This window comes from Lissotriton vulgaris, chromosome 3_1 (genome assembly GCF_964263255.1).
Source record: "Lissotriton vulgaris chromosome 3_1, aLisVul1.2, whole genome shotgun sequence".
In the NCBI taxonomy this organism is placed as follows: domain Eukaryota; kingdom Metazoa; phylum Chordata; class Amphibia; order Caudata; family Salamandridae; genus Lissotriton; species Lissotriton vulgaris.
In genome coordinates this window covers 2049935504-2049961034 of record NC_141689.1, presented here as the reverse complement: position 1 = coordinate 2049961034, position 25531 = coordinate 2049935504, and the positions used below count along the sequence as shown (strand labels likewise).

The 25531-nt window shown below is 43.9% G+C and overlaps 1 protein-coding gene across 1 annotated transcript in view; it reads left to right on the top strand.

Annotated features, from left to right (window-relative positions):
- The window catches only part of LOC147728786 (uncharacterized), a 408842-nt gene that overhangs the window by 311953 nt on the left and 71358 nt on the right, over nt 1-25531 (top strand). Inside the window, exons 5-6 of the mRNA XM_086962560.1 lie at nt 9104-9193; nt 10394-10421. Of these exons, the coding sequence (XP_086818686.1) occupies nt 9104-9193; nt 10394-10421 (118 nt within the window). The remainder of the gene's footprint in view (nt 1-9103; nt 9194-10393; nt 10422-25531) is intronic.

The window sequence follows — 25531 nt, the reverse complement described above, 5'->3', positions numbered from 1 at the left end:
GGATTACATGGCGGCCATCTTTGGTTGGGCTGTAGTTGCCAGTATAAAAACGGTCGGCCATGTCTCCGCGCAGCAGACGCGGTCAGCGGGCGCGCCGGATCTGCGCCGGAGTCGTGCCAGAGTCCTGCCCGTCTGCGCCCGTCAGCGCACGGAAGGGCGCAGGGGCAGGGCCCCCCACCAAACGGACTACATACTCTGGTGAGGAAATCCGTCATCTGAATGGGGCCATGACATCTCTAGACCTGGCTACACTCACTCGTATTGAGGAACTGTCTATCCAGGCACCGCAGATAGGTAGATCCCGAGCCCCCCGCATACTTTAAAGCTCGTCAGCCTAAACACTAGGTCGCTATGCTGTCATAGTCTCGAGATTTACACTCTACTACAGGGCGAAGACATTGACATCCTGACCTTGTCCGAGACCTGGATGGGGGATAACTCCCTACCAGACATCATAGCTGCTGTCCCTGAAAATTACGACATCCACTGGCAGAATCGCATAGGGAAGACCCGAGGGGGAGGGGTGGCAATAATTTTCAAGAAACATCTAGCAGTGACTAAAATACTGGCGGAGTCGGCGGATTTGGCCGACTTGCTGGCGATAAAAATTATGTTTGATAACATGTGTGTCACAGTTCTCACAGTCTATCGCCCTCCCAACGCAACCCCAGGTTTTAATGACTCCTTTATGACCTATGCCTCCGACATGTGCTCCAGATATAGAAACGTCATAGTTACAGGAGACTTCCATTTTCACTGGGACAAAGATAAGAAACAGCCAGCGGCCAGCACCCTAGAGACAACCATGTCCTCTCTGGGATTCAGGCAGCTTGTAAACGCTCCCACCCATATAAAAGGCCACACCCTAGATCTGATATGGACCACAGATCCCAGGGTGGTACTAGCTGAAATCCTCCCTTGTATGTGGTCAGACCACCACCTGATCTACTGTGACATTCCCCTGGATATCATACTCCCACGCCCAGCACCAAAAACCAGACTGACCCGCCAGTGGAAAAACGTAGACCAACACACACTGACTACATCACTCAGAGGAACTGTCCAGCCGATAATGCTTAATAAAGATGTAGATCAGGATTGTAAAGATATGATGGGCTATTTGGTAAAGGCCATTGATCAGATAGCCCCTGAGAAACTTCAGACAAAAAACAGCGGGAAAAAGGGAGCCCCTTGGTTCACACCCGCCTTGAGGGGCCAAAGGAAGGCCCTGCGCAATATAGAGAGAAACTGGAGGAGGAATAAGGATACAGCCACTTGTGAACAATACAAGATGGCGTTTCGTAGCTACAAAAAATCTATCCGGACAACTAAAGCCGCATACTATGAGGTCCGTATAAATAGGGCGAACAATGTCCAAAAGGAAACGTTTAAAATCCTGAAGGAACTAACAAAAAGAACCCAGGATGCAGAAAGTAGCATAGACTGTGACACTTTCCAGAAATATTTTCTGGACAAGGTTGACACTATCATGCGCGAAATAAAAAGCATGGGGTGCAGCCTAATTGAGCAACATATCGCTCTAAACCCTACTGCCAGCTGCTTATCATCATTTCCCCCTATGGACTCACTAACCCTTGAATCACTGATGAGAAAGACAAAATCTGGTTCCCCAGCAGATCCATGCCCCCCAAGTATTTTTTGCTTGGCAGGTCCAATTCTAGAGGACCATATCCTAGCTACACTGAACAAATCCCTGAGTACTGGCAGGCTCCCCACTAGCTTCAAAGAAGCTCGTGTAAGACCGCTGCTAAAAAAAGTGGGGGCAGATCCCAATGCCTTAAAAAACTATCGACCCATATCCCAGCTGCCCTTCCTGTCCAAAGTACTCGAGCAACATGTACTAAAATCTATGTCAAGCTATCTGGAGTCTAACCATCTACTCCATGAGAGGCAGGCAGGCTTCCGTGCACACCACAGCACCGAGTTGGTCATGCTCTCGGTGCTGGACGAGCTCAGAAGGGTGGCTGACAGTAAAAGACCGAGCGCCCTGATTTTGTTAGACCTATCAGCGGCGTTCGATACTGTCAGCCATTCCATTCTGTTAAATAGGCTGGCAGGGTTTGGGATTCAGGGTTTAGCCCTTCGGTGGCTGGAATCATTTCTATCTGGGAGAACCCAGAGAATCCAGATGGGAGATAGTGTATCAGGAGTGGGAAGGCTGACTTGTGGCGTCCCCCAGGGCTCAGCACTGTCCCCACTCCTGTTTAACATATATCTACAGCCCCTGATTAACACACTAGCGGGGATGGGCTGTCGGGTGTTTAACTATGCTGATGACACACAGCTGCTGCTGGGCATAGATGACACAGCACAAGCCCAGTCACACGCGCAGGACATACTTAGATATACGGTCCATTGGATGTCCACAAACCAGCTTAAAATTAACCCGGAAAAGACAGAGGTGCTGATAGTACCATCCAAGTGCTCCTCCTGGAGTGACATGTACTGGCCCCAGGAGCTGGGCCCAACCCCACAGCCAGCAGCCACGGTTAAAAGTCTGGGCATTAAATTGGACAGTGCCCTCTCAATGACCAACCAGGTTTTCACCGTGGTCGGCACTTGTACAGGTCTTCTAAGACAGTTGCGCAAACTAGTCCCTCTTCTCTCCCAGTCGATGCTACGCACAGTGGTCTCGGCCACCATAGTGTCAAGACTCGACTATGGCAATGCGCTCTACTTAGGCCTGCCAAAAATGCTAACAAACAGACTTCAGGTAGTCCTAAACGACGCCGCTAGACTTATTTTCAACCTTCCGCGGAGAACGCATGCCTCTCCACTATTAAAAAGTCTACACTGGCTGCCAATTGGACAGAGGTCCATTTTTAAAAGCCTCTGTATAGCCCATAAAGCCATCTATGGGAAGGCCCCGACCTACATAAAGGAACGGATTGAGATTTATAGACCGGAAAGAAATCTCAGGTCCTCTGATGCCAAACTCCTTGTATGTCCTCGTTTTAAGCTGGCCACAATGGGAGGGAGATCCTTTTCGGTTTTACTACCGAACCTTTGGAACGCCCTGCCTGAGACACTCCGAAAGGAGGGGAATCTACTCCGTTTCAGGAAAGCCTTGAAAACTAACTTGTTCAGACCAGCACTTGAATCTAACTTGTTCAGACCAGCACTCAGCTTAGCTTAAGCACTCCACCCTTTTTTTCATATCCCGGATGTTATGTTCGGTGGTCAAAACGCCCTGAGACCTGTAGGTGACCCGGCGCTATATAAATCCACTATAACAATAACAATAACAATAACAAAAAATGTGCTTTAAAATCCATGCTGCCAAACATAATTATTGTTCCACAAGGTCGAGCAGCTTGGTTATTAAAAGTTTCCTCGGGCTGATATAGTTCCTGTAAATCACGTCCTTTACGATCAGCTGCACGCTTTGAAACTAGTTAAGCTGGTTGCCTGTCATGCTGCCCAAATTTGTTGTTGTCGGGATCGGAACATAAATGTCACTCCTCGGGGTCACATTAAACAACATCAAATATATTTGCGATTCAATGTCAATGTTTTGGCAGTGCAAGATTCCCCTCGAGACTACCAGTCCCATAATCCCCCACAGATGAACAGTGTCCGGGAACAGGCATGAGTCAACAGTTATTGTTTGCGCTGGGTCGGACTTTTGAATAAAAGAATGGCACTGAGGCAGAGGCAAATACCGGGCAGCATGGACGTAATTCCAATTGAATTAAAACTCGGGTTGAGGGCGACCCACTGACAAAAAGATGTTAAGCCATAACCACCTCACCGCATTTCCATATCCTTCAGCAGTGCCCAGTCTCCGGAAAAGCGCCAGTATTTCGGGCGAGGCTTTTCTTGCTGCAGGAACACCGGATCTCATGCTGACAGCCACGATATATATATGATTCCTATATATGTCTATCTTCACTGTTACCAATAAAGTTATTGGAACTGCTTACTGTACAAGATGTATTGAGATTTCCAATACGCATAGTCTGAGTCTCTTTTTTCGTGGATTCAACATCCACGAGTCTCAAGTAGTATAGTTATCGTGGAATGTTATCCCCAGTATCACTGGTGACTTTTATCTTTACTTAACATTGTTGATCTTTTTGGACATATCTATATCATGGTGTTAGAGATGCACTGTCTTGCCTAAGGCCGGAATTCACTCAATAGGAAGATCTTCGCTTCCCTTTTGAATGATGCCGTGCTTGGAATTTTCCTAATGTTTGGAGGGAGTGAGTTCCAGATTCTGGGGGCTGCTCTGGAGAATGCTCTATCATATGTTTTCTTCTTCCGGAAAATTGGTGGTCTCAGCAACAGCTCCTTGGCACTCCTGCCAGGTCTACTTCCCCCTGATAGCTTATCTGGGCCAAATATCTAGGTGTTTTGTAGTGTAGCGCTTTGTGGGTAACACATGCCATTTTAAGTTGAATTCTGGCTTCGTAAGGTAACCAGTTTAACGCTTTCAGGTGTGGGGGGATATGGTCGAATTTCCTTGATCCGGTGATGAGTCTTGTGGCCGCATTGAGACATGCTTGTAGTGGAGCTGTGGACATTTTTGATAGACCTGCTAAGTTTGTGCATCCATATTCAATCCTTAAGATAACTAAGTATTGGACTGCCAATTTGAGGTCTGCCGTAGAAATGAAAGGTTTCACTTTTCTAATGTAGTTCAAGTGAAACCAGGCACTTTTTGCCATTGATTTGATGTCTAGGTTTTTATTCAGCTTGATTCCTAGGATTTTGCTGAATCCACTACAGTAGCGGTGCAGTTTAGTGCTGTGATCAGTTTGGTCCATTCCTTCACATCTGTGTAGTTCTTTGGTGGTGAGATTAGTAGGAATTCAGTTTTTTGTGCATTTAGGCCCAGATGCATTAAAGTCCGTTTTTGCGATTCCTTATTTACGATTTTTAGGGAATCGCAAATAAGGGCAAAACGGGATGCATGATTGAAATTGCATAAAATTTGCGATTCGGTAAAAATCTCAATCTCAAAGGACCCCCCCCCCCTGCACCCCTGAAATGTATTTTGAAGTGCATGTTTCACACACACATGTCCTAAGGACATGTGTGTCTGTAACATGACAGTGTTTTAAAATGCATCTTTGGGCATCTTTGGGCATTTTGACACATTTTCGCAAATTACCACGAGGATCAACCTCGTGGTAATTTAGCACCCCTGAATTCGCAATTTTAAAAATAATCATGCATTGCTTTTAAGGAATCGCAAATTTGCGATTCCTTAAAAGCAATCGCATTTTTGGAATTCGCTAAAAATAGCGATTTTCCAAAAATGCTTGATGCATCCCAGAAACCTATTTAGGAATTGCAAACGGCCGAATTTTGCGATTCGCACCGTTTGCACTTCCTAAATAGGTTGATGCATCTGGGCCTTAGCTTCAGATGGTTCCTAGTCAACCAGTGTAATGATACTTTTAAAGCCTTGTTCAATAACTTGATGTCTTCCAGAGACGCGATCTTGATGTAAATCTGCGTGTCGTCCACGTACTTGTGGTAGGCTATGTTAGCCTCTCGTAGAATTTCTGTAAAGGGTTCGACATACAGGTTGAAAAGTGATGGAGATAGTGTCGATCCTTGAGGGACTCCAATTGAATTTGGGCATGTTGGGGATAGCGTCTGGTTGACCTGGAATCTTTGCGTTCTATTCTGAAGGAAGGATTCAAACCATTTCAGCACATTTCCAGACAAACCCATCCTGTAGTGAAGCCTGGCTTGTAATTTTTCATGATTTACCCTGTCAAATGCTGACAACAGGTCTAGAAGGACTAGTAAACATGTTCTATTTTGATCTATGGCCCGTAGTGCATCATCCAAAATATGTAAGATCGCTGTTTCCGTGCTGTGGTCTGTTCTGAATCCCAACTGGAAGTTGTCCAGCAGCTTGAAATTGGCGATGTGATGGCTCAGTTGATTTTGCACACATTTCTCAATTAATTTGGCAAGTACTGGAATATTGGTTACTGGGCGGAAGTTATAAGGTTCTGCCGGGTCTACTGTAGGTTTTTTGATGATGGGGACAACTTGACCTGTTTTTAGGCATTCTGGAAGGATCCCTTTAGAAAGAGAGGCATTTATTATTTTTGTCCATACCGGGATGACGATATGGCTGATTTTCTTTAGTCATTTAGAGGGTAGAGGGTCATTATAGTAGTTATTAGGTTTGATGTCCGAGAGCGTTCTGGTGATGGGATTCTGGTCATATAGCTTGAATGTATCCCATTGTGCTTTGTTTTATCTCCCTTTACTTTTGATTGTCATGGTGGCATTGTTCAGAGTGGGTGGTTGGTTGGGAAGGATGTCGGCTGCCATCCTGAGCTCTCTTTCAAGTGTGTTGGCCTTGTCGGTGAAGAATGTTGAGAATTCTTCTCAACTCAGTTGGGTTTTAGTAGTTTCATGAGCAGATTTGGCGAACTTATTGGATTGTTGCTTTAAGATCTCGAATAGTTTTTGTGGTCAGTTTTTGGCGTTATCCAGTTCCGATCTAATAAATTCCTTTTTAGAAATGAGGATCTTTATGTTGTACTCGTTTCTGATTTTTCTGAGGGATTTCAGCTCGGGGGATGATGGGTGCTGTCTCCATGTTCTTTCAGCAAGTCTTAGTTTCCGCCTATAATCATCCAGTGTCCCATTAAACCATGGATTTGTATCCTTCTCTGTGACCCTTTTCAGTTTTAGTGGCATTGTGGAGTTGACTATATTTGTTATTGACGTAGTGTAGTGATCCGTTAGATCGTTCACATTCTGCAAGTTGGTAGGCGGATTTAGGTCCTTTTCACATCTTTCTACTAGTAGATCAATATTAGTGTCTTTGGTGTCCTGGGACCACTTCTTGAGTTTGATGGTCTGCGTGGCTTTGTTCTTCTTCAATGTGTGTATCAGGAAGGTTATGGCGTGGTGATCCGATCAGTCACATGGTACAATTGAGTGGATTGAAGTATCCTTGTCTCTTGATATTATCCAGTCTAATGTTGCTCCTTTCTAGTGAGCTGGCTATGAGCAGGCTTGGATGAGGTTTAGCTCATTTAAAAAGTCTTTAATAGCGTTAACCTGTTTGTCATTATTGTCATCCCAGTGTAAATTAAAATTGCCTAGGAATATATTATTGGAATGAGTATTAGAGTTAGCCGTGATGATCTCCATTAACTGGTCTATAAATGTAGCATTATTTCCTGGTAGGTGGTAAAGCTCATGCAGGTTGCACCTTTGGTTGTCTGTCGATCTTATATTGAGACCTAAGTATTCACAGGATTCGAGTGGGTTGTATTGTATTAGGCTGACCTCTAAATCCGATCGATGAATGCATGCTATACCACCTCCTGTCTTTTTTAGTCTGTCTAATCTCACAATGTTATACTGAGGGGGCACCAGAAGATCCATGAGTGGAGAGGAGGATTTCGAAAGCCCTTTTATGTGGCACACTTGTTGACTTCAGTACAGACTTGGAAGGAGAATTGTGGACTTTTGTGGTAAAACCAGCTGCCAGGAGTATCAGTGTAGGTTTGCATCACAACGTAGGCGGCAGTGGTACTGAAAAGTGGCCTAACAACAAATTGGTAGAGCCCTTCTGCAGAATTTGGTGAGGTGCCCTTTAGACTGTCGTGAGATTTTACCAGATACTAATAGGGACCATCCATATCCCTATTCTCACTTATCTGTTTTTAATCTATTCACTGGGGACACTAATAAAGGATTGACTTTGTCATCCATGAGATAGTTTTTAATCACTTTTCTAATTTTTTTGCCCTCTGCTCCTCACTCTACCTACATTGGATGACTTAAAACACCTCATGCCCCTCTCCTTCGGGAGAGTTGTGGCCCACACTGGGTGCCTTGCGGTCCCAGTGTGCAAGAGGGAACCCATTGATGAAGCATGTCACCTTCAGGTGAGTGAGGGTTCTCGTATTAACACTTGTGTGCGTCTGTCCCCTCACCTTCACAGACAATAATCGTTTTATAGTGTAGATACACCATCCGGTTACCCTTATGTGCGTACTGATGTCTCACAGAAGACCATAGGCCTTAGCATGGATGGGGGCCCTTTAAGGGTAGCTGCCCTCCTTCCAACCCAGGGGCCTTCTTAACACCCCAGTTCTTGAAACATGGAATGTCCCACATGTTCTGGGAGTTAGTTCACAGGGAAAGGATGACTTATTTCTGTCTTGAGCTGATGCTGTCCACATGACAATCCTAGCAAACCCTAAGTAGTACATCCCTGACAATTTCATAATCACCAGCGGGTATACCGCTCAAATGGTATTTCAAATAGTGGCGCTGGCTGTGGCTTTGCCATAAATGATTCAGGATTTGTCAGCCTCAAATAAAGTGGGGAGCAGAAACAGAGGGTTGGGTAGATGGATGTCCAGTTATTGCCCACCCACAAGGAGGTCTCGTCTTTCCACTGGATGAAGTACCTCTAGATAAGACAGAAACATATGCGTCAGTGACCCTTACATGCGACAGGAGATTGATATTTATCTTTAGGGCTCATGTCTGGTTCATCATGAGAGAGACCTCCCTTAGTGATGCCAGCAGCATTAATTTCATGAAAATTCAGTGTGTGTAAATGTGTAGAGGGAACTCAGCTGTAAAAGTATGAGTGAAGTTAGGAGGAAACTGCAAGTGTTGCAATTGTTTATTCTGGAGTTATTCTATCTTTACACCAGTTTTATCCTTGACATGTTAAGTATCTCTTTGTTGAAAATGGAAAATGGGGAATTTTTCACCTCCTTGCAATTGGACTCTTGACATTTCTTATTTAGAGCTGAGAGCGGAGTCTTCCTCTCCGCTGCCCTCCCTTGCAATGCGTGAGTGAGAGTGAAGTATCCATGCCTTTTCAAGATAGAGATTAGCCAACTATGGACAAAATAGTCCATGTATTCATTGTGAGCTGGACAGTTTTATGAACATAATCAGTGTGATCCAGCCATCTTAGGGAGGCTAGCAGAACATACATATCTGGCTGAGCAGTCAGTAAATGATGTGGAATTGTTAATTTTTAAAATACGTTCTATTTTAGTCAATTTTTTGATTTTCACTTTTGTTTACTGTTCTTACGCAAGTAATTGAATTCATTTGTTATTATTTCTTACAGGGACATTTACAAATATCATTATTGGGATTGCTGCCGTCTGTGTCTTTCTACTGATTGTAATCCTCACTTTTCTGCTTCTGAAGAAAAAAGGTACGCCATTGTTTATTCAACAGTCAAGTATATGAAATGCACTTTATGTCTATAAAAATGTCTTTATTCACTTTCTTACCTGCCTTAATACAGAGAAATCACTCAACGACAGCATCTGTTCCCCATCCATAACAAGCTTCCTCCCCGCAACCACATAGTTGACAAGAGCAACATCCAACATGATTAAATGTACATAGATTACATTGTGTTGAAGGGAAAGGATACATAAGATAACCAAGCGCAAACATGCACGTTATTACAGTAGAAGGAGGAGTACAAACACAAATTTATTGACGGCCACTTTTGCTCAGAATTAATATTTTCTGCACATGGCGCAGAGATTCCTATTCAATTTATTCAACCATAAACTGTATTTGTCTCGTAAACGTTGCATTGACTCCGCTAATGCTCTGTTAAAATGTACTTTTCAATATATAATGTCACATGAAGAAACTACTGAGGCTTTACATTCCACTGACCATTTGTGACGTACCAAACATGGTCTGATACAATGCAGCATTCCCTGTCTATGAGATCAAAGTCAGCGGAATGTAAGCTTCGAAAACCCATGTCTGTGACGTCACATGTGCTATGGAATGGGCCGAGAGTGCTGTCTGCGACCGACATTGAAAAGAGTTCAACTTTCTTAGTGGGAAAACAGTGCACTGTTGTACTTTTGGTTTTTCATCTGATAACTAAAAACAAACCCGCTTTCACCTAACTCTATATTACCCTAGGAAGTTTAATCATATCACATATGCAGCCACTCTGTTTACCCAAAATGATCGTCACATCACTCTGGAACCTAACTTCAGTGATGCTAAGGATCTCCCTATAAGAATCCATATGCAAAAGGATCCACTTTATTGTATTACAAATATACCCATAGACATCCCCATTGAAATGCAACGGAACATCAGAGATACAAAGTCTTTGGTGATGGTGTTATGAAATGAACGTATCGCTGGACTCACCTCTTAGTATAGTTTCTAATTCGGATAGACTTTACACCTGGTTGGAGGTCATTAAGCTGCCTCCCTGAAACTCCTTGAATATGAATATTTGTCTACAACTAGATATGTACACTCACTGGAATTACAGTGCAATGATACTCAGTGATAGTGTTATGACTCTACAATTTTATATATACCACATAATGTGTCTTAAATTTAATGTATATTTCATATTTCCTTTCTGCAGGTCTCATATGCAAAGGTTCCAAAGAAGTGTAAGTTATATTTACAATCTCATATTGCTCAAATGCCCAAGGCTCAGGGTGCTTGTAAATGTCCTAACTCTAGTATAGCATGATACTTATTATTATTTTTTTTAAACTTTGTTTATACCACAATCTTATTGGATTTACCTATGCCTAGTCGCTGACAGAAGCAGAAGAAATGTGGATTAATCATTTAGTTTTTCAGTTGAGTGAATATGGGCCAAGGTCACGGGAGCACTTTAGAAATTAGCAAAAGACTCTGCAACAAACGCTATTAAACAAAAACAATGTGAATCATAGATGAAATGCTGTAGATACAGCTGATCAACACAAATGCCATCTTTTAGCCGACTTTCAGGGGGCTATTAAGACTTGTTTCCTCCGTGTATGGTAAAGTTTATTCCAGAATCCTGGTACAAGTACAGATCATCTTTGGCCTCCAAGTGATTTCCAATAAACAATAACAACTTAAATCATAGTTGAAATGGTGTGCATATAGCTGATTAACACAAATGTCATCTATTGAACGACTTTGAGAAGGCTATTAAGGCTTGTTTTCTCAATGTATGAAACGAAAGTTTATTCCAGAATCCTGTTCCAAGTACAGAGAATCTCTGGCCTCCAAGCAATTTCCATTTTATGAAGATAAGAAAAGGACTTCGTGGTCAGTACCTTCAGAGATGTTGCCTGAGATTTGAGGGAGCCATGCCCTGAAAGCCTTTATAAACCAAGGTCGATAACTTAAAGTTAATCTTGTATTTACAAGCGGTAAGTGAATTGATTGTATTAGATGGAAGACACAATTCATTTTGTGAAGGTGGACTGCACTGAAGTGTTTTGCAAACCCTGGAGGTGAACCAATTAATATTCCACAAGTCCACAACAAAAAGCATCACCAAAGTTCAATTTGAAATGATTTAAGACTCCAACTACAATCTTTCAACAGTAAGAGGTGGAAGGCTGATCAACCTTGAACCTACACACCATAGTCAATCAATCAATCAATCAATCAATCAATCAATCAATCAATCAAGGGATTATAAAGTGCACTACTCACCCGTGAGGGTCTCAAGGCACTGGGGGCGGGGGGCAGCTCCAGACCAGTCGAAAAGCCAGGTCTTGAGGTCCTTCCTGAAGGTGTGCAGGGTTTGCGAGCGTCTGATGTTCACCGGGAGCGCGTTTCAGGTCTCAGCTTCTATGTAGGAGAAAGCTCTCCCGCCCGTTCTGTTCCTACTGAATCGGGGGATCGTGGCCAGTTTGAGGTTGGCGTAGCAGAGGTTCCTCTTGGGTACGTGGAAGGATACTCTAAGGTTGAGGTATTTGGGTCCGATGTTGTATAGGGTTTTGTAGGCGTGGACGAGGAGTTTGAAGGTGATCCTTTTCTCGACGGGGAGGCAGTGGAGGTCTTTCAGGTGTTGGCTCATGTGTTTGTGGCGTGGTGTTCCAAGGACGAGTCTGGCAGTGGCGTTCTGGATGGTCTGGGGTCTATGTAGTAGGGTCTTGTTGATTCCGGCGTACCGGGCGTTGCTGTAGTCCAGTCTACTGGTTATGAGTGCGTGGGTGAAAGTCTTGCTGCAGTCTGGGGGATCCACTTGAAAGTTTTGCAGAGGATACGCAGGCACTTGAAGCTGGTGGAGCCTATGGTGTTGACCTGGCAGTTCATGGAGAGGGAGGAGTCAAGGTTGTTGCTGAGGTTTTGTGCATGGTCTGTGGGAGTGGGTGGATTCCTGAGGGTGAAGGCCACCAGGTGTTGTCCCATGCAGAGTTGCAGGATCCGATGATGAGGACCTACGTATTCTCTGAGTTTACTCTACCATGTTGAAAAGTAAGTTATCTGTCTGAATCATAGATAAAAAGAAGCTTTTTTGGTTTACAAAATTAATTTAGATGCCTAACAGAGTATGAGGAGGAGGGAAAAATACAGGGGACACAGATATGTTCTGCCCTGGGAAAATAACTTCTGTCTTGGATCAGCTTAATTTTAAACTCCCGATGCCAATATGTGGTTTTAAAAAGGTTTAAGATCTCCATCGCAAAGGCATATTTGGATGACAATAGTTAAAGAATTACATTTTAGTGTCTACTGGTGTATCAATTTGAAAATGGTCGTATGTAAACATTAGAGTATCTATCTCAACTGGTCATCAACAACTCCAAAATTTTGATCCTTGGAGATTTCAACTACTGGCCGTCTGATGACAGAGAAACTGTATGCTCTTCCACCTTCTCTGATCTTCTGACTGGCATGAACTGTGCCCAACATATCAACTCAGCCACGCACATTAAGGGCCACACCCTTGACCAGGTCTGGACGTCCAACCTGGACATCACCACCCCTTGCATTGTTCCGTGCACCTGGTCAGACCACTTTATTATTTCCTTCTCCTTCTCTATTCCTTCCCATGCTTACCGCACTTTAGAGGGCGACCTTCCTGCCAGAAACTGGAATAGGGCTCACCTTGGAGAACTTGTTTCCCTTCTCAAAGCCTCTCCCCCCCTTATCGGGTGTGATTCCCTGGACACTCAGGCATCCAACCTGCGGTGTTGGCTCGCATCCGCATCTTAAGCGAGTTAGGCTTAAAAGCCTCCACTACGCGCAGAGGTGGTTTTCGGGGAGCTCAAAGATCGGAAGCTCAAACTTAGACAGGCAGAGCGGTGTTGGCGGCGCGATTACGCCGCCGACATTCACCTCCCTGCTCAAGGATTACAAATCAGCCATCCTACAAGCCAAAACACTTTACTTTTCAAAAAAAATCTTAGATTCGGCCTCCAAGGCTAAAGATATCTTTTCTATTGTCACTGAACTTTCTAACCCAGACAGGGTCACTCTTAAGCCTCTCCCTACCCAATCCCTCTGCGATTCCTTGAATTCTTTTTTTATTGACAAAATAATAAAAATCAAAAATAGTATCTCCTGCACCCCCCTCCCGGTTCCCACTATCCCCATTACCACATCTGCTAAATCTAATCTTCAAAGCATCACTCAGACCCCCAATTTCTGAGGTGGAGTTCTTAGCCTTATATATATATATATAAGTTCGCCTCTGGCTCCCCCACTGACTGCTGCCCTCCTCACGTCCTTCGAGAGGTGTTCTCTGCTTGTCCTGCCCCCCCTCTGACCCTTCTCAATAACTCTTTCAGAGAAGGCCTGGTCCCTAATTCCTTTAAAAATGCCGAAGTAGTCCCCATCCTTAAAAAGCCTAACGCTGATCCCTCGCTAATGAGTAATTTCCGCCCCATCTCCTTACTCACCTACCTAAGCAAGGTCCTGGAGGTTCACGTCACCTCTGTCCTGACCCCTTTCATCGAGCACTCGCAGTACCTCGACCCACAACAGGCCGGTTTTAGACCCGCCCATTCCACTGAGTCTGTCATTCTCTCGGTGATGGAGGAGCTGCGGACAGGAGCGGACTTTAACATCAGTCAGGCTCTGGTGCTCCTGGATTTATCGGCGGCCTTTGACACAGTCGACCATGATATTTTGGTCGGCCGTGTCGGGGAGGCTGGCATCCAGGGGGCAGCCCTCAACTGGGTCCGCTCATTTTAGAGCAATCATCACCAGGCCGTCCGCCTCTCTCAATTTACCGCGGACCAGGTTGGGCTATCATGTGGCGTCCCTCAGGGCTCTTCCCTCTCCCCCCTTCTCTTTAACCTTTACCTTACCCCTCTGATTCGGTCCCTGCGAGGAAGCCATGTCACTGCTTTCAATTATGCAGATGACATCCAGCTTATTTTTAACATCGACCCCTCTGACCAATCAGCTGATAATTTTCAGTCGACTCTGCGCCACATCAGCAACTGGATGGGAGCAAACCACCTGAAACTGAACCCCGATAAGACCGAGCTGGTTCTTATCGGGGGGGCCTCCAATCCATGGAATTCCAATTTCTGGCCCTCTGACCTCGGCAGTCCTCCTTGCCCTGTCGACTCTGCCAAAAGCCTTGGAGTGAATATTTCTAAAGATCTGTCAATGAAGGTGCAGATTAATTCTGTGGTGTCTTCCAGTTTTTTCCATCTTCAAACTATTCGGAAGATCGCCCGCTTTCTCACGACCGAGGCACTTACCCTGGCCCTCCTGGCCCCGGTCATGTCCATAGTCGACTATGCAAACTCCCTATATGTCGGGATCCCGGCCTACCAACTGAACCGGCTCCAGAGGGTCCAGAACCAGGCGGCCCGACTGATCTTTCACCAGCCCAGACATCAGCACGTCCGTCCCTTGTTAAAATCCTTACACTGGCTTCCAGTGGCCGAGCGCTGTTATTTCAAACTGGGCTGCATCCTCTTCAATGCACTGGCTGGCCTCGGCCCTGCCTTTATTTCTTCTCTCTTGTGCAGCTATGTCCCCTCCTGCAACCTCAGGTCTTCCCGCCTGGTCCTGCTCACTATCCCTTCCTTCAATCACAAGAAAGATGGGGGGCTACGATTTTATTTCCTTGCACCTTCATTTTGGAATGCACTTCCTCCTGAGTTCAGGCTCACATCTTCCTATACTCAGTTTAGATCTTCTTTGAAAACCCTCTTGTTTCGCAAGGCCTATGATTAGCCTTTCCTTTTGGCTGTTTTCACCATTTGTTTCTCAAACCGTTTTGTTCTCCTGATGCTTACCAGCGCCAAGAAACCGCATGGTGAAAGTGCACTGTATAAGTTTTTATACATAACATAACATACCATAAAGAGCATTTTCTTCATCTTGTATTGCATATTCAACCTACTGTTAGTCTGTTCTGACCTTTGATACGACTTGCGCATTTGCTTATGTTTTGAATCGTTTGCTTAGCTTGTATTCAAAATGTGTGTTTCTTTTTTCAAGCATACTGACATCTATGGTCTAAATGTTTGCTATAACTGACAATATAAAATAAATAAATACAATAAACTTTCTTTATTATCTTTGCTGCCATGCTGGTCCAGCAAACAGAGAGTAACTATTTAGGCTCTCTCTAGCTATTGATTATTTGTTTAGGAGCGGTGTCACCATTCTTTTCTTAAGCATGGCAGATGCTATTCCATGGGTCAGTGAGCTGACAATTAGTTTCAGGACTATGGGCTCAATACCCTTTACATGGTTCTTGGCAGCTAAAGCTGAAATCAAGTCTTTACACATATAGGTATGATTAAGAGAGCAAAAAAGGCTCAAACAATTTGCCAAAGATCTTTCCAACATGAAGGACATCGGATAGAGGAGTATTAGATTCTTGTAACCCTCACACTAGACAATGTGGGCATGTGAGCTGTTATTTTCTTCCAATCACCATTATCTTTCACAGCTGTCAGTGCAAAGGTGTGTTGGGGGATTAGTGTCCTCCTGTGTGATAGGAGAGGCAGTGTCAGTGTCCCAGGCCCCTAGCAAGTCCAAACATTTTTCCAGCTCATCCAGATCCTGATACCCATGCGGGGTCAAGTAAACTGTATCTCATGTCTTTCTTTTTTTATCAAATGCCAGAGAGCCAGGAACTTTTTCTTGAAGATGTTAGTTTCAGACGAGAAATTCCAGAATTGGAAATCTTCTGCCCTATGTATTGATTGTTTAGCAGTCTGTAAAATCTGTCTGGTCTGACTCTGGTGCCACAAACACAGGGTAATTGGCCTGGAGGCAGTAGGAGTAACTGCTCTCTGAGTGCAGATTCGATGGGCACACTAGAAAGCCAAGGAATAATCAAACTGAATGCTTAATAGGAGTGTGATCCATTGTTTTAAGAGAGTTTGCATGTTATCTCCTTCTTCCTTTTCCAGAACACCTAAAAATTTTAATTTTTCTCTCCTGTTGCGGTGTTCAAGTTCAATCGTTTTTTACCGAAGGTTCCAGACAGCTGGACCCCAAGCTATGGGACCTCAAGGAGTTTCTCTTCCATGTCCAACAGTCTGTGTTCTGATGCATCCAGCTTAATTTGAAAGGTTGCAAGGTTCGAATGCATAACTTTAAATTCCTTAACTGCATCCATAGTTACCTGCTCCACTGCCTGCACTGAAACCATGATTGTTTTCAATTCTATTATGATCACCTCCAAGGTGGCAGAGGAGGCATCTGAACGAGGTTGCTGCTGCATGGTGGTGATGTGAGCATCCTTAATTCCTTCTAAAACAAGCATTTGCAATTCAATAGGCCTCAAATTAGTGAAACCTTTAGCTATTGGCATTGCAAATGCAAATTGTTGTTTTGCTTTGTTAACAAATATTCCAGCAGTAGTAGAAGTATTTTAAAAAATCCTCTAAGCATGGAAAGAGTGCAGTACCACAGGCTGTTACTAGGTGCCCCTGTGGAGTTTTAAAGGGACCTCTATTAGTCGCATAAGGTACTGCACCTTTAATGTAATTATAAATAGAAAAACTGCAGCTGGGCATACGTTTCCATTTGTTTTTATTAAAATTTGATTTTTGATAGCTTGCATTTTTCAACAGACACCATTTAAATAAACAGCAGTGGTGCATTATAAAACGCAAGCTAACAAAAATCTTACTTCCAATAAAAATAAATGAAAACGTATGCTGCGCTGCAACCTTTCTCTTTAAAATTGCATTAAGGGTTCAATAACTTATGTGGCTAATAGAGGTTCCTTTACAACTCCACAGGGGCACCTAGTAACAGCCTGTGGTACTGCACCCTTTCCTTGCTTCATGGAATATATTTTAGTACTTATGCTACTGTTGGTATATTTTTTAACCAAACAAATAAAATAACAAACATTATCATTTGCAATTCTGATAGCTCAAAGTTTCACTAATTTATCTTGCAAACACAATCTGCAGAAAGTTGAAAAGACGTGCTTGAAATTGGGTATCTGTGTTAACTGGGTGCGGCCGCCTGTTTTCCTGTCAAGGTCTTTACTTAGATCTCCCATTTGAGTTATCTCTTGAAGATTCAGGAGGAAATGTGGTAGATGGAATATAAAAGAGTGATCTTTAAAAACAAAAAGAGGTGCATTCCCTTTTATACACTCCAAAACTGTACATATTTTTAGAATGGAAAAACAATTATAAATCCTTACATTGGCAAGAAGATAGTTTTTAGTACCTATCCAATAAGATGTTCCTACAGAACAAAATTAAGTGGAATGACTGAAAGAGCAGTGACAATAGATTTAATCACGAATGATCCAGTATCAGTTTGAAATATCCAAAATTTATTTTGGAGAGACATTTCTTAGACGTTGGATTCTCAGGATGTTTGGGACAGAACAGGAGTCCTTTCATAGGTGCAAATAAAGCAAGTGGAGGAGGTTAAGACTGGGGGGTCATCACAACATCAAGTTCTTCAGCAAATACGAATGTGATCTCAGTGATACACAAACCGATAACCAGGGCCACTGGAATTATGTGTTAGGCGAGGGCTAAATTAAGTGGCACATTTCATAATAGTATTACTTCATTACTGTCTTATTTTTACACTTGTTAACACTGTTAGGGTACATTTTGCACCTCAATAGAAATGATTGATTTAACACCTTTATATAGCAATAAGCAACAAAAAGGTGACCAGTGAACCTTTGCAAAGCAGGCACGGCCCGTGCCAGGCGTTATACTGGGGCGGTGACGTCAGGCAGGGGAGGGTCAGGGTGGGGGGTTGTAAAATGCGGGATATGGACCAGTAGAGGTAAGTACCGAAAAAAATAAATAAAACTAATTTCGTTGTCCACGCTGCATCACATTTGGCGATGCAGCGTGGGCAACGAAATTCGTTTTTTTTTTTTCGGTACTTACCTCTACTGGTCCATATCCCGCATTTTAGAACTCTCCACCCTGACCCTCCCCTGCCTGACGTCACCGCCCCAATATAACGCCCGGGACGGGCCGTTTCTGTTGCAAAGTCTGTTCCACTGCGCAGTAGCATATGTTGCTGTGCTTTTAGTAATTTTGAACCGGTTGAGCTAGAGACAATTTTTCATGTTGTTGAAATCTGCAGATTATTCAGCAGATGATGGGCTGTGTGGCAAATTTCAAAATTATTTGAAAAATGCCATGGCCAAACAATCTCATAATTCCAGTGGCCCTGCCGATAACCGGTTACCACCCCCAAAGCACTGGTGATAAATGCACAGGCCGAAGTGCACAAGCCTGTAGTGACAACCCCTGTGATTGCAAGAATGTTTCTTTATAAAAAGGTGTGTGTGTGTGTGTGTGTAAATAGCTTCGTTAAATACTCTGTTTATCCGTACAAAATAAACATGACACAGGCATGTCTTTAAGTACACGTTATTGCAGTTATAAATGTGGCCATTGTCAGTGGGAAGAACACCGCACACTCAGGAATACAGCGCACCAGTCAACCCTTCAACATCATAACTGCAGAGAAGCAAAACATGCACATGACCGGTCTTCATGCAGCACCATCGCACTTGCATCACTCGTCTTGTTTGCGTCCTTGCTGAGCAGCTTTATCAGTAATGCATAATAAGCATATTTTCACAAAGATGTACTCTACCATATAGTAAGCACATGTGCAAAATACAACGTAAAACCAATGGAAAATAGCACACATAGGCGCCAATCAATAACCCATGCTATGGACTGGTGCAATAACCAGGAACATGAATAGGCAGTGCTATGTACTTGTCCCTTATATCAGCGATGGTGTCCTGCCAATATATAACAATGCTGCAGTCCCTTCATGCACAGCATGCGAACGCATAAGCCCCAAAACCGCTCCAATTTGGAACCGATCTGTGACAATGTTGCATGTGTTTGGTCTTGGCCTGTACTTCGACAAGCAGGGCTACTTAATACAGAATTGAGGTATTATGTTTTGCTGAATTGTGGGTGGCAGCTGACGGCCCGCCCGCCTGAGTACCAAAAGCTTTACCTGCCATGCAAAATGTTTGGCCGCTCACATGGCTCTATGATGAATAGACCCGAGGCCAGTGGAGGTTAACCCAAGCCCTCGTCTTTAAATGACAATCACAAGGGGCCCCTACGTCACGCTGTGAAAGACACAATGTCTAACGTTAGTATTTGGCATGTTGGCAGGCTAACCGAGCAATTTAGTTTTTGGGGATCAAGTCCTCATCTGAGTCTGTGACAGGGTTAAGCTGCCAGGCTGTCTGCACCGTCTTGTCCTGCTGCATGCCATATGCAAACGTTTACCTTTGATTCAGGCAATCAGATTTATTTTATTGCTCTTGTAGAGAAGCCAGAGATAATACACTGACAGGCCTACTTTTTATGTACTGTGTGAAACGAGTGCATCTCTTGTTGTTTTGTTTCGAGGTCGAAGCAATCCCTTTCTCCCCTGACATCTGTCTCCTGCAGAAGCTTGTTACCCATCTGACATCGGTCAGCGAAGCCAGTTCACTTCTCGGTCTTCCGTCCTTTCCTGATCGCCTGCTAAAGAGATAAAATAAAGGTGCGGCTCTCCTAACTCTTTTTTTCAATATGTTATGCCATTATAGTAAGCAGCGCAGCATGTCGCCTGTGCTGCGCTGCTTATTAAAAGAATAAAATATTTAAAAATTGAGTTTGGCGAGCTGCGCCTTTTGTTGGAGTGGGGCGAGGTGAGGCTTGCAAAAAGCCCAAAACAAGTGTGCTGAGCTGCGCCGTGTAAAAGAGAGGTGAGGCTTGGTAAACGCTATTTTTCAATATTTTTTCAATATTTTATGCTTTTAGTAAGCAGCGCAGCATGCTGCCTGTGCTGCGCTGCTTATTAAAACCTTAAAATATTATAAAAATAGAGTTTGGCGAGCCGCGCCTTTCATTGGAACGGGGCGATGCTTACCAAGACGAAGGTGAAAGGCCCGCTTTTGCTGCAAAAAGACAAGTGTTCTAGCGTGGGAAACTCCTACTGATGCCAGCGCAGGTAGCAAATATTTGACCCGGTAAAAATCTGCCTTGAATGACACAGTACACTGGGCACGTTAATCTGTGACTGACAGGGCAATCAACAACTAGGCTACAAAGAACAGAGAAAAAATCTTCACTGCTCGCCAAAACCCCGACTACAAATACCAGAAAAGCTGTTGCCATTGTGAAAAAGAATATAGTGCTTACCAACTAATGAAGGAGACAATGTAACACCGCAAGTAAAAGATCAAGTCCTGATGGGTGGTCCCAAAAGGAGGCAGGGCGGTAACAAGGAGGGACTAAGAATCCTCATTATCAATCGGGTGCCAGCGTTTACCAAGGACGATGACACCAGCCAATGAAAAATATGGGCGGGGCTTCCACACCACTTCTAAAAAATACCCTAATACAGCATGGCTCGCAAATCGAGCAGCGCATGCGCTGCAACACTAGGCTCGACCTAAAAAGGAGTTGTTGGTGAGATTTTCTGGATGAAATAAAGAATCAATGCGCTATCGTACAACAACAAAATAATTGTCTAAGGCAGGTCATCCAGAAATACTTTGGAATGGAGACTGTATTATTTCATTCAATGTATAAGGGAGCCAAGATCTCTCACATGAGCATGGACTTGCTACTTGTGCGAGAGTAGTGAGCACTCACATCCACCGTCTAGTGTCAAAGAAGCTCCTGCAATGGTGTGTTGCAGCCACTATAGTGCTTCTGTCGAGGTGTTAAAGAGAATGAACTCTATGGTGGATAATAGGTGGGATTCTCTCTCAGCAGCTTCCTCAACACTCATTTGCAAAGTAATCGATCTCGCCTTTGGGAACTATAAGTATTTAGTCATGCAGCATATTATCCTGGGTGCTGCAACATGTACTGTTTTTTAACATGGAAGCTTTGACACTAATAGGCACATTATCACACTGCTTTTAGGCTGATACAACTCTTCCAGCCATCCAGCCTACATTTTGATAGATTAATGTTTTTTTTTAATATATATTCTTCAGCCTCTCGACCTAAAAACAAAGGAAAGCATGCAAAACCAAGAAAGGAGGTATCAGGGCCTCTCACCCCAAGAACCGGATGTAAAACAAAACAGATGGCTTTATTTTACTTCTATTCCTTGATATCAAACTTTGCTGATTAATTCCAAAGACATTTGGAGGTGAGGGAAACACAGTGTTCTTTCAGTGTAAAGGTGACAGGCAGTGAATAAGGTTTCAAATGAGTGTGGCGGGGACGAAGATACTGAATCCATCCTTTTACAAATGTACCGTAAAAATTATTCCTAATTCGTCCCACGGTTGGGGGTTGCATAAAGTAACACATTTAAGAGGAGAATGAAAAAGGTATAATTTTCTTCAATAAGCAGTGGAAGTAGTAGCTCAACATGCACACCTCCGAGGAGGGGAGGAATAAGGAAGGGCTTGGGGTTGTGTTAGATTTCTACAAAAAATAAGAATGGCAATCTTTTCCCTTTGCGACAAAGTCTACATGAGAGCGGATTTGTAGGGATGTAGAACATTTCAGAAGCTAAAACAACAATGAAAATACAATTGTGAACACCAAATGCAAAATATGACAACAAATCTAACAGCCAATGGAAATCTTGCGAATCACTCGGTTGAAGGTGGTACTCAATTAACAAACAAAACAACACAATTTGAAATCAAAAATCCCACAGACTATATGACTGAGGGATTTATGTGATTATTTTGTTGCAATGCTTGATGCATTTGATTTGAGGACAGATAACATGAGCTTTACAGACCGTGCATCACTGATGCTTAGATTTGTTTATCTTAAGTTCTTCCAACCCTCTTAACTAGAGGTGGGACTGTGTGAAGGGCTGTCATTTACTACAAATAGATGTCTAAAAACTACTTGACTTCCCGGTTCACCCTCTTAACCCCTTCCATGCTGATGACGGCCCCCGGCCGTCATGCACCACGGTGGGCGTGTGCTGATGACGGCTGGGGGCCGTCATGAACCCGCCCACTCAATAAAAGTGCCGCACAGGCGCAGAATCGCGGCCACGCCCAAGGGGTTAAAACACCCAGTGACCGGAGCGATATTGGTTAAATGACACCAACTGCGGGGTCTGCTGTGAGGATTCACTCCCAAATCCTAGTCGGCCTCCTTCTCCTTTTGGTGGTTCCTCAACAAGCAAGATTATGGGGCCAAACTTCCCACCAAACACGATTGGCCAACGCTAAATCCGCCTGTTGTTGTTTTTCCCTCTTGGAACGCAGGCAGTCCAGCCTGTTCGTGTGCTGCGTGCTGCAGAGCAACTATGTTAAATTTACACCTTTTAAGGGAATCTCTTAAATGTTATTTCCTAAACGTCCCTAGAAGAAGCTGCAAGGTTTTTCATCTGCTGTAAGGGGTCAGGGGGAGAAAGATGGGGTGGGAGGGAAGAAGCAATGAATAACAGCGCTGAAGCTGAACAGGGGCAGAAAATAAATAAAAAGAAGCACGTGGGCGCCATTAAAGAATGCTGCACTTTTAAACATGGCAAATGAATATGTACAAGTTCACATGTCTGCCAGTCTCGAGGAATCCCAACGCACATGGGTGTGGATGCCTGCTTTGGCCCTGCAGGCACAGAGGAGTACACAAAGAGCCTGGGAGCCCACAAGGAGGTCCCTGCTTGTGCCCCAGGGGAACGGTTGAGTGCGCGCTCGATCGGAGTTTAAAACTGACCAAGGCAGAGAGCTAAGGATTTGAGGCAGAGAAAGAAGAGGGTGTTGTGGAGAAAGAGGGATGTGAATCAGAGAGCATGAGGAGGGACTACACAGTGAAAAGTAATGTGAAGCAGAGAGCAAAAAAAGGCACTCACATAGGCAGCTCTGCCAAGTATCACGCATCACGCGTTAGACTAACACATTTCAGTGTGGTGGTCCGCATCACCGCACTGAAATGCAAAGTCACGCATTACATGCATTTGCGCCTGCCCCCGGGCTGTCAAGCCATGGCGTTGCAAATTCCAATGCGGCAATGTTGGAGGCTCCCGAATTGCGTAAGGCCTTGGTAGAATTTACAGTGCTCTGGCACCTCTCAGCACATTGTGGACCCTCCTCGGGCCGGAAAAGGAAAGGAAAAGCTAGTGCGGCAATGTTGGAGGCTCCCAATGCTAGTACTTAAAGCTGGAGAGTGTAAGCGCACTGCTCAGGGAGGGTGGGGATGGCTTTCTGAGTAGTGCTTGTGCTACAATGTAATAATTTACACTCATGTCAACAAGACTACTTTCAATGACTGTGGTACGTCATGTCCTGCTGGCGCCTGGGGTGCAGCGGGGGTCATGCAGCAGAGTTACTGTGCGGCAAATGGTAGTTCCGTTCTGGCCACCGCTGTAAAATTTAAAATGAATATTGTGATCCCGCGAGGACTGGACCCACCCTCAACTCACGGGATCTAGGCGACCACGATGGAGCGCAGAGCAGACGAGCACATCACTCACGGGCTGTGGAGCTAGTGAGTATCTTTAATCATTGCACGGGCCGCAAAGTGATTATTTATTAGTCTGAGGACAGGCAGGGTTCACACAGCCATGCCGTGGGACAGGAAAAAAAAGGGTTTCTTGAAGTCTACAGTGTCAATCCCAGCAAGACGTCAATAAAAAATTTCCCTGCACATCGCTTTGACGTAACAATCCTTGCCGAGTATAAGCGTCTCTCTGTAGCCCGTTGCAGGTCCGGACAGATGGGAATCTCAAAAGTATCAGAGGGGTGCCAGAAGGAACATGTTTGTTGAGAGCCCCTCTCTGCAGTCTTTTTCCTCCGTGGGTCCTGCATCTGACGCTCCACACTCACTAAGGCTCACTTGGGTTATCGCCCAGCAACGACTAGACTGACCCACTGAGCACCGCCACAACAAGCGCTGCTGGACAAGTGCCTTAAATTACTTGATTTTTACCCGCTGCACGCCTATACTTATTTCAGCACAGACGGCTTTCTGAGCTGCCTTCTGTGTCTGCACTCTAGGAACTGTGCAGTCAAGCAGTCTCTCTTTATTTGAGCAGTGACTCACGTTAGTGCACAATACTGTAGTGTAAGAGAGTCAGGAGGGTGGGTTGTCGTACCAGTCCTGTAGAGCTGCATGCAATGTGCCTCATTATAGCTTCATGGGCGGCACTCTGCGGCGAATACAACTACGATCTCTCCAGCAGGGGGGCCGTCCCAGCCAGCTTAACAGTATGACCAGGTTACTAGGGCACTAGATCAGTGCCCTTCAATTTCTTGTGATGCTTTGCAGCAGTTTTAAAATCTTTGTATCGATGTCCAAATGGCTGTAAATTCTGATATTTATGTTTCCCTCTTATTCATTGCTTTATTTTGCTCGCAAGTTAGTGTCACTCATAGTCGTTGAAATGTCACTCATAATTACATTGAAATTATGAAAATGTCACACATAGCAATCTGAAACCTTGGCAGCTATGCATAGGCACTGAAAACATGGAGAGAAAAAAAGTCCCTAAGCAGAAAGTAAAAAGCGGAAGCAGACAAGTCCTGCGGAAATAGTCCAGAGCCCATAAAGTACATACAACAGATAATCCTGCAGCGCAAGCAATGTAAACCTAAAAAAGTGGTTTAGCCAAATTTATGAGTGTAAGTTACTACTGCCAAAAATAAAAGTAGTAAGTCCAGCATGACGCTTGGCCAACCACTGTTACTGCAACACCCTCCCACAGCGAATCAAAATAAAACCCCCTGGGAAATAATGTTAAAATGAATTCAATTATTCAAAATAGTTACATAAGCGTTTCAAAACTTCCACCAAAAAAACGCTGCTCACATTTCAGGCAGGTGCTGCTACTTTGCAGTGGTGGACTGCGATTCAATCGCTTCAGATTCCTTCGTACCACAAAGTTTGTAGCTCACACACAAGTCCAAGTAAACAAATTATTTTATTTTACATTTTCACCGTGTCTGACAAACAAGTTTTGGCCATACCGGCCATTGTTAATATCACTGTACAACATACTTTTACCCAATTTAAACATTGTTCTTTATCACAATGGAAAATAAACTCAGGTCTATAACTAATATAGCTAATAACTAGCAAATGGTTGCAGCCATTTTCGAATGGTATAAGGTCAATTGCATCAATCGTCGTTATAAAACACATTTGATGATTCATTTCATGTTTCAATCAAATATATTCAATAGAAAAATAAATCAGCATACTATTAATTTAAGAATATCTTGTTAAAACATCTAATTATCGCATAGAGCTGATATTGTGCAAAGTGATAATATCACCTAAACAAGCATTTGCAATGCAATAGGTCTCGCAGTAACGCAAGTTTGAGCTATTGACATTGCAAATGACAATGCCTT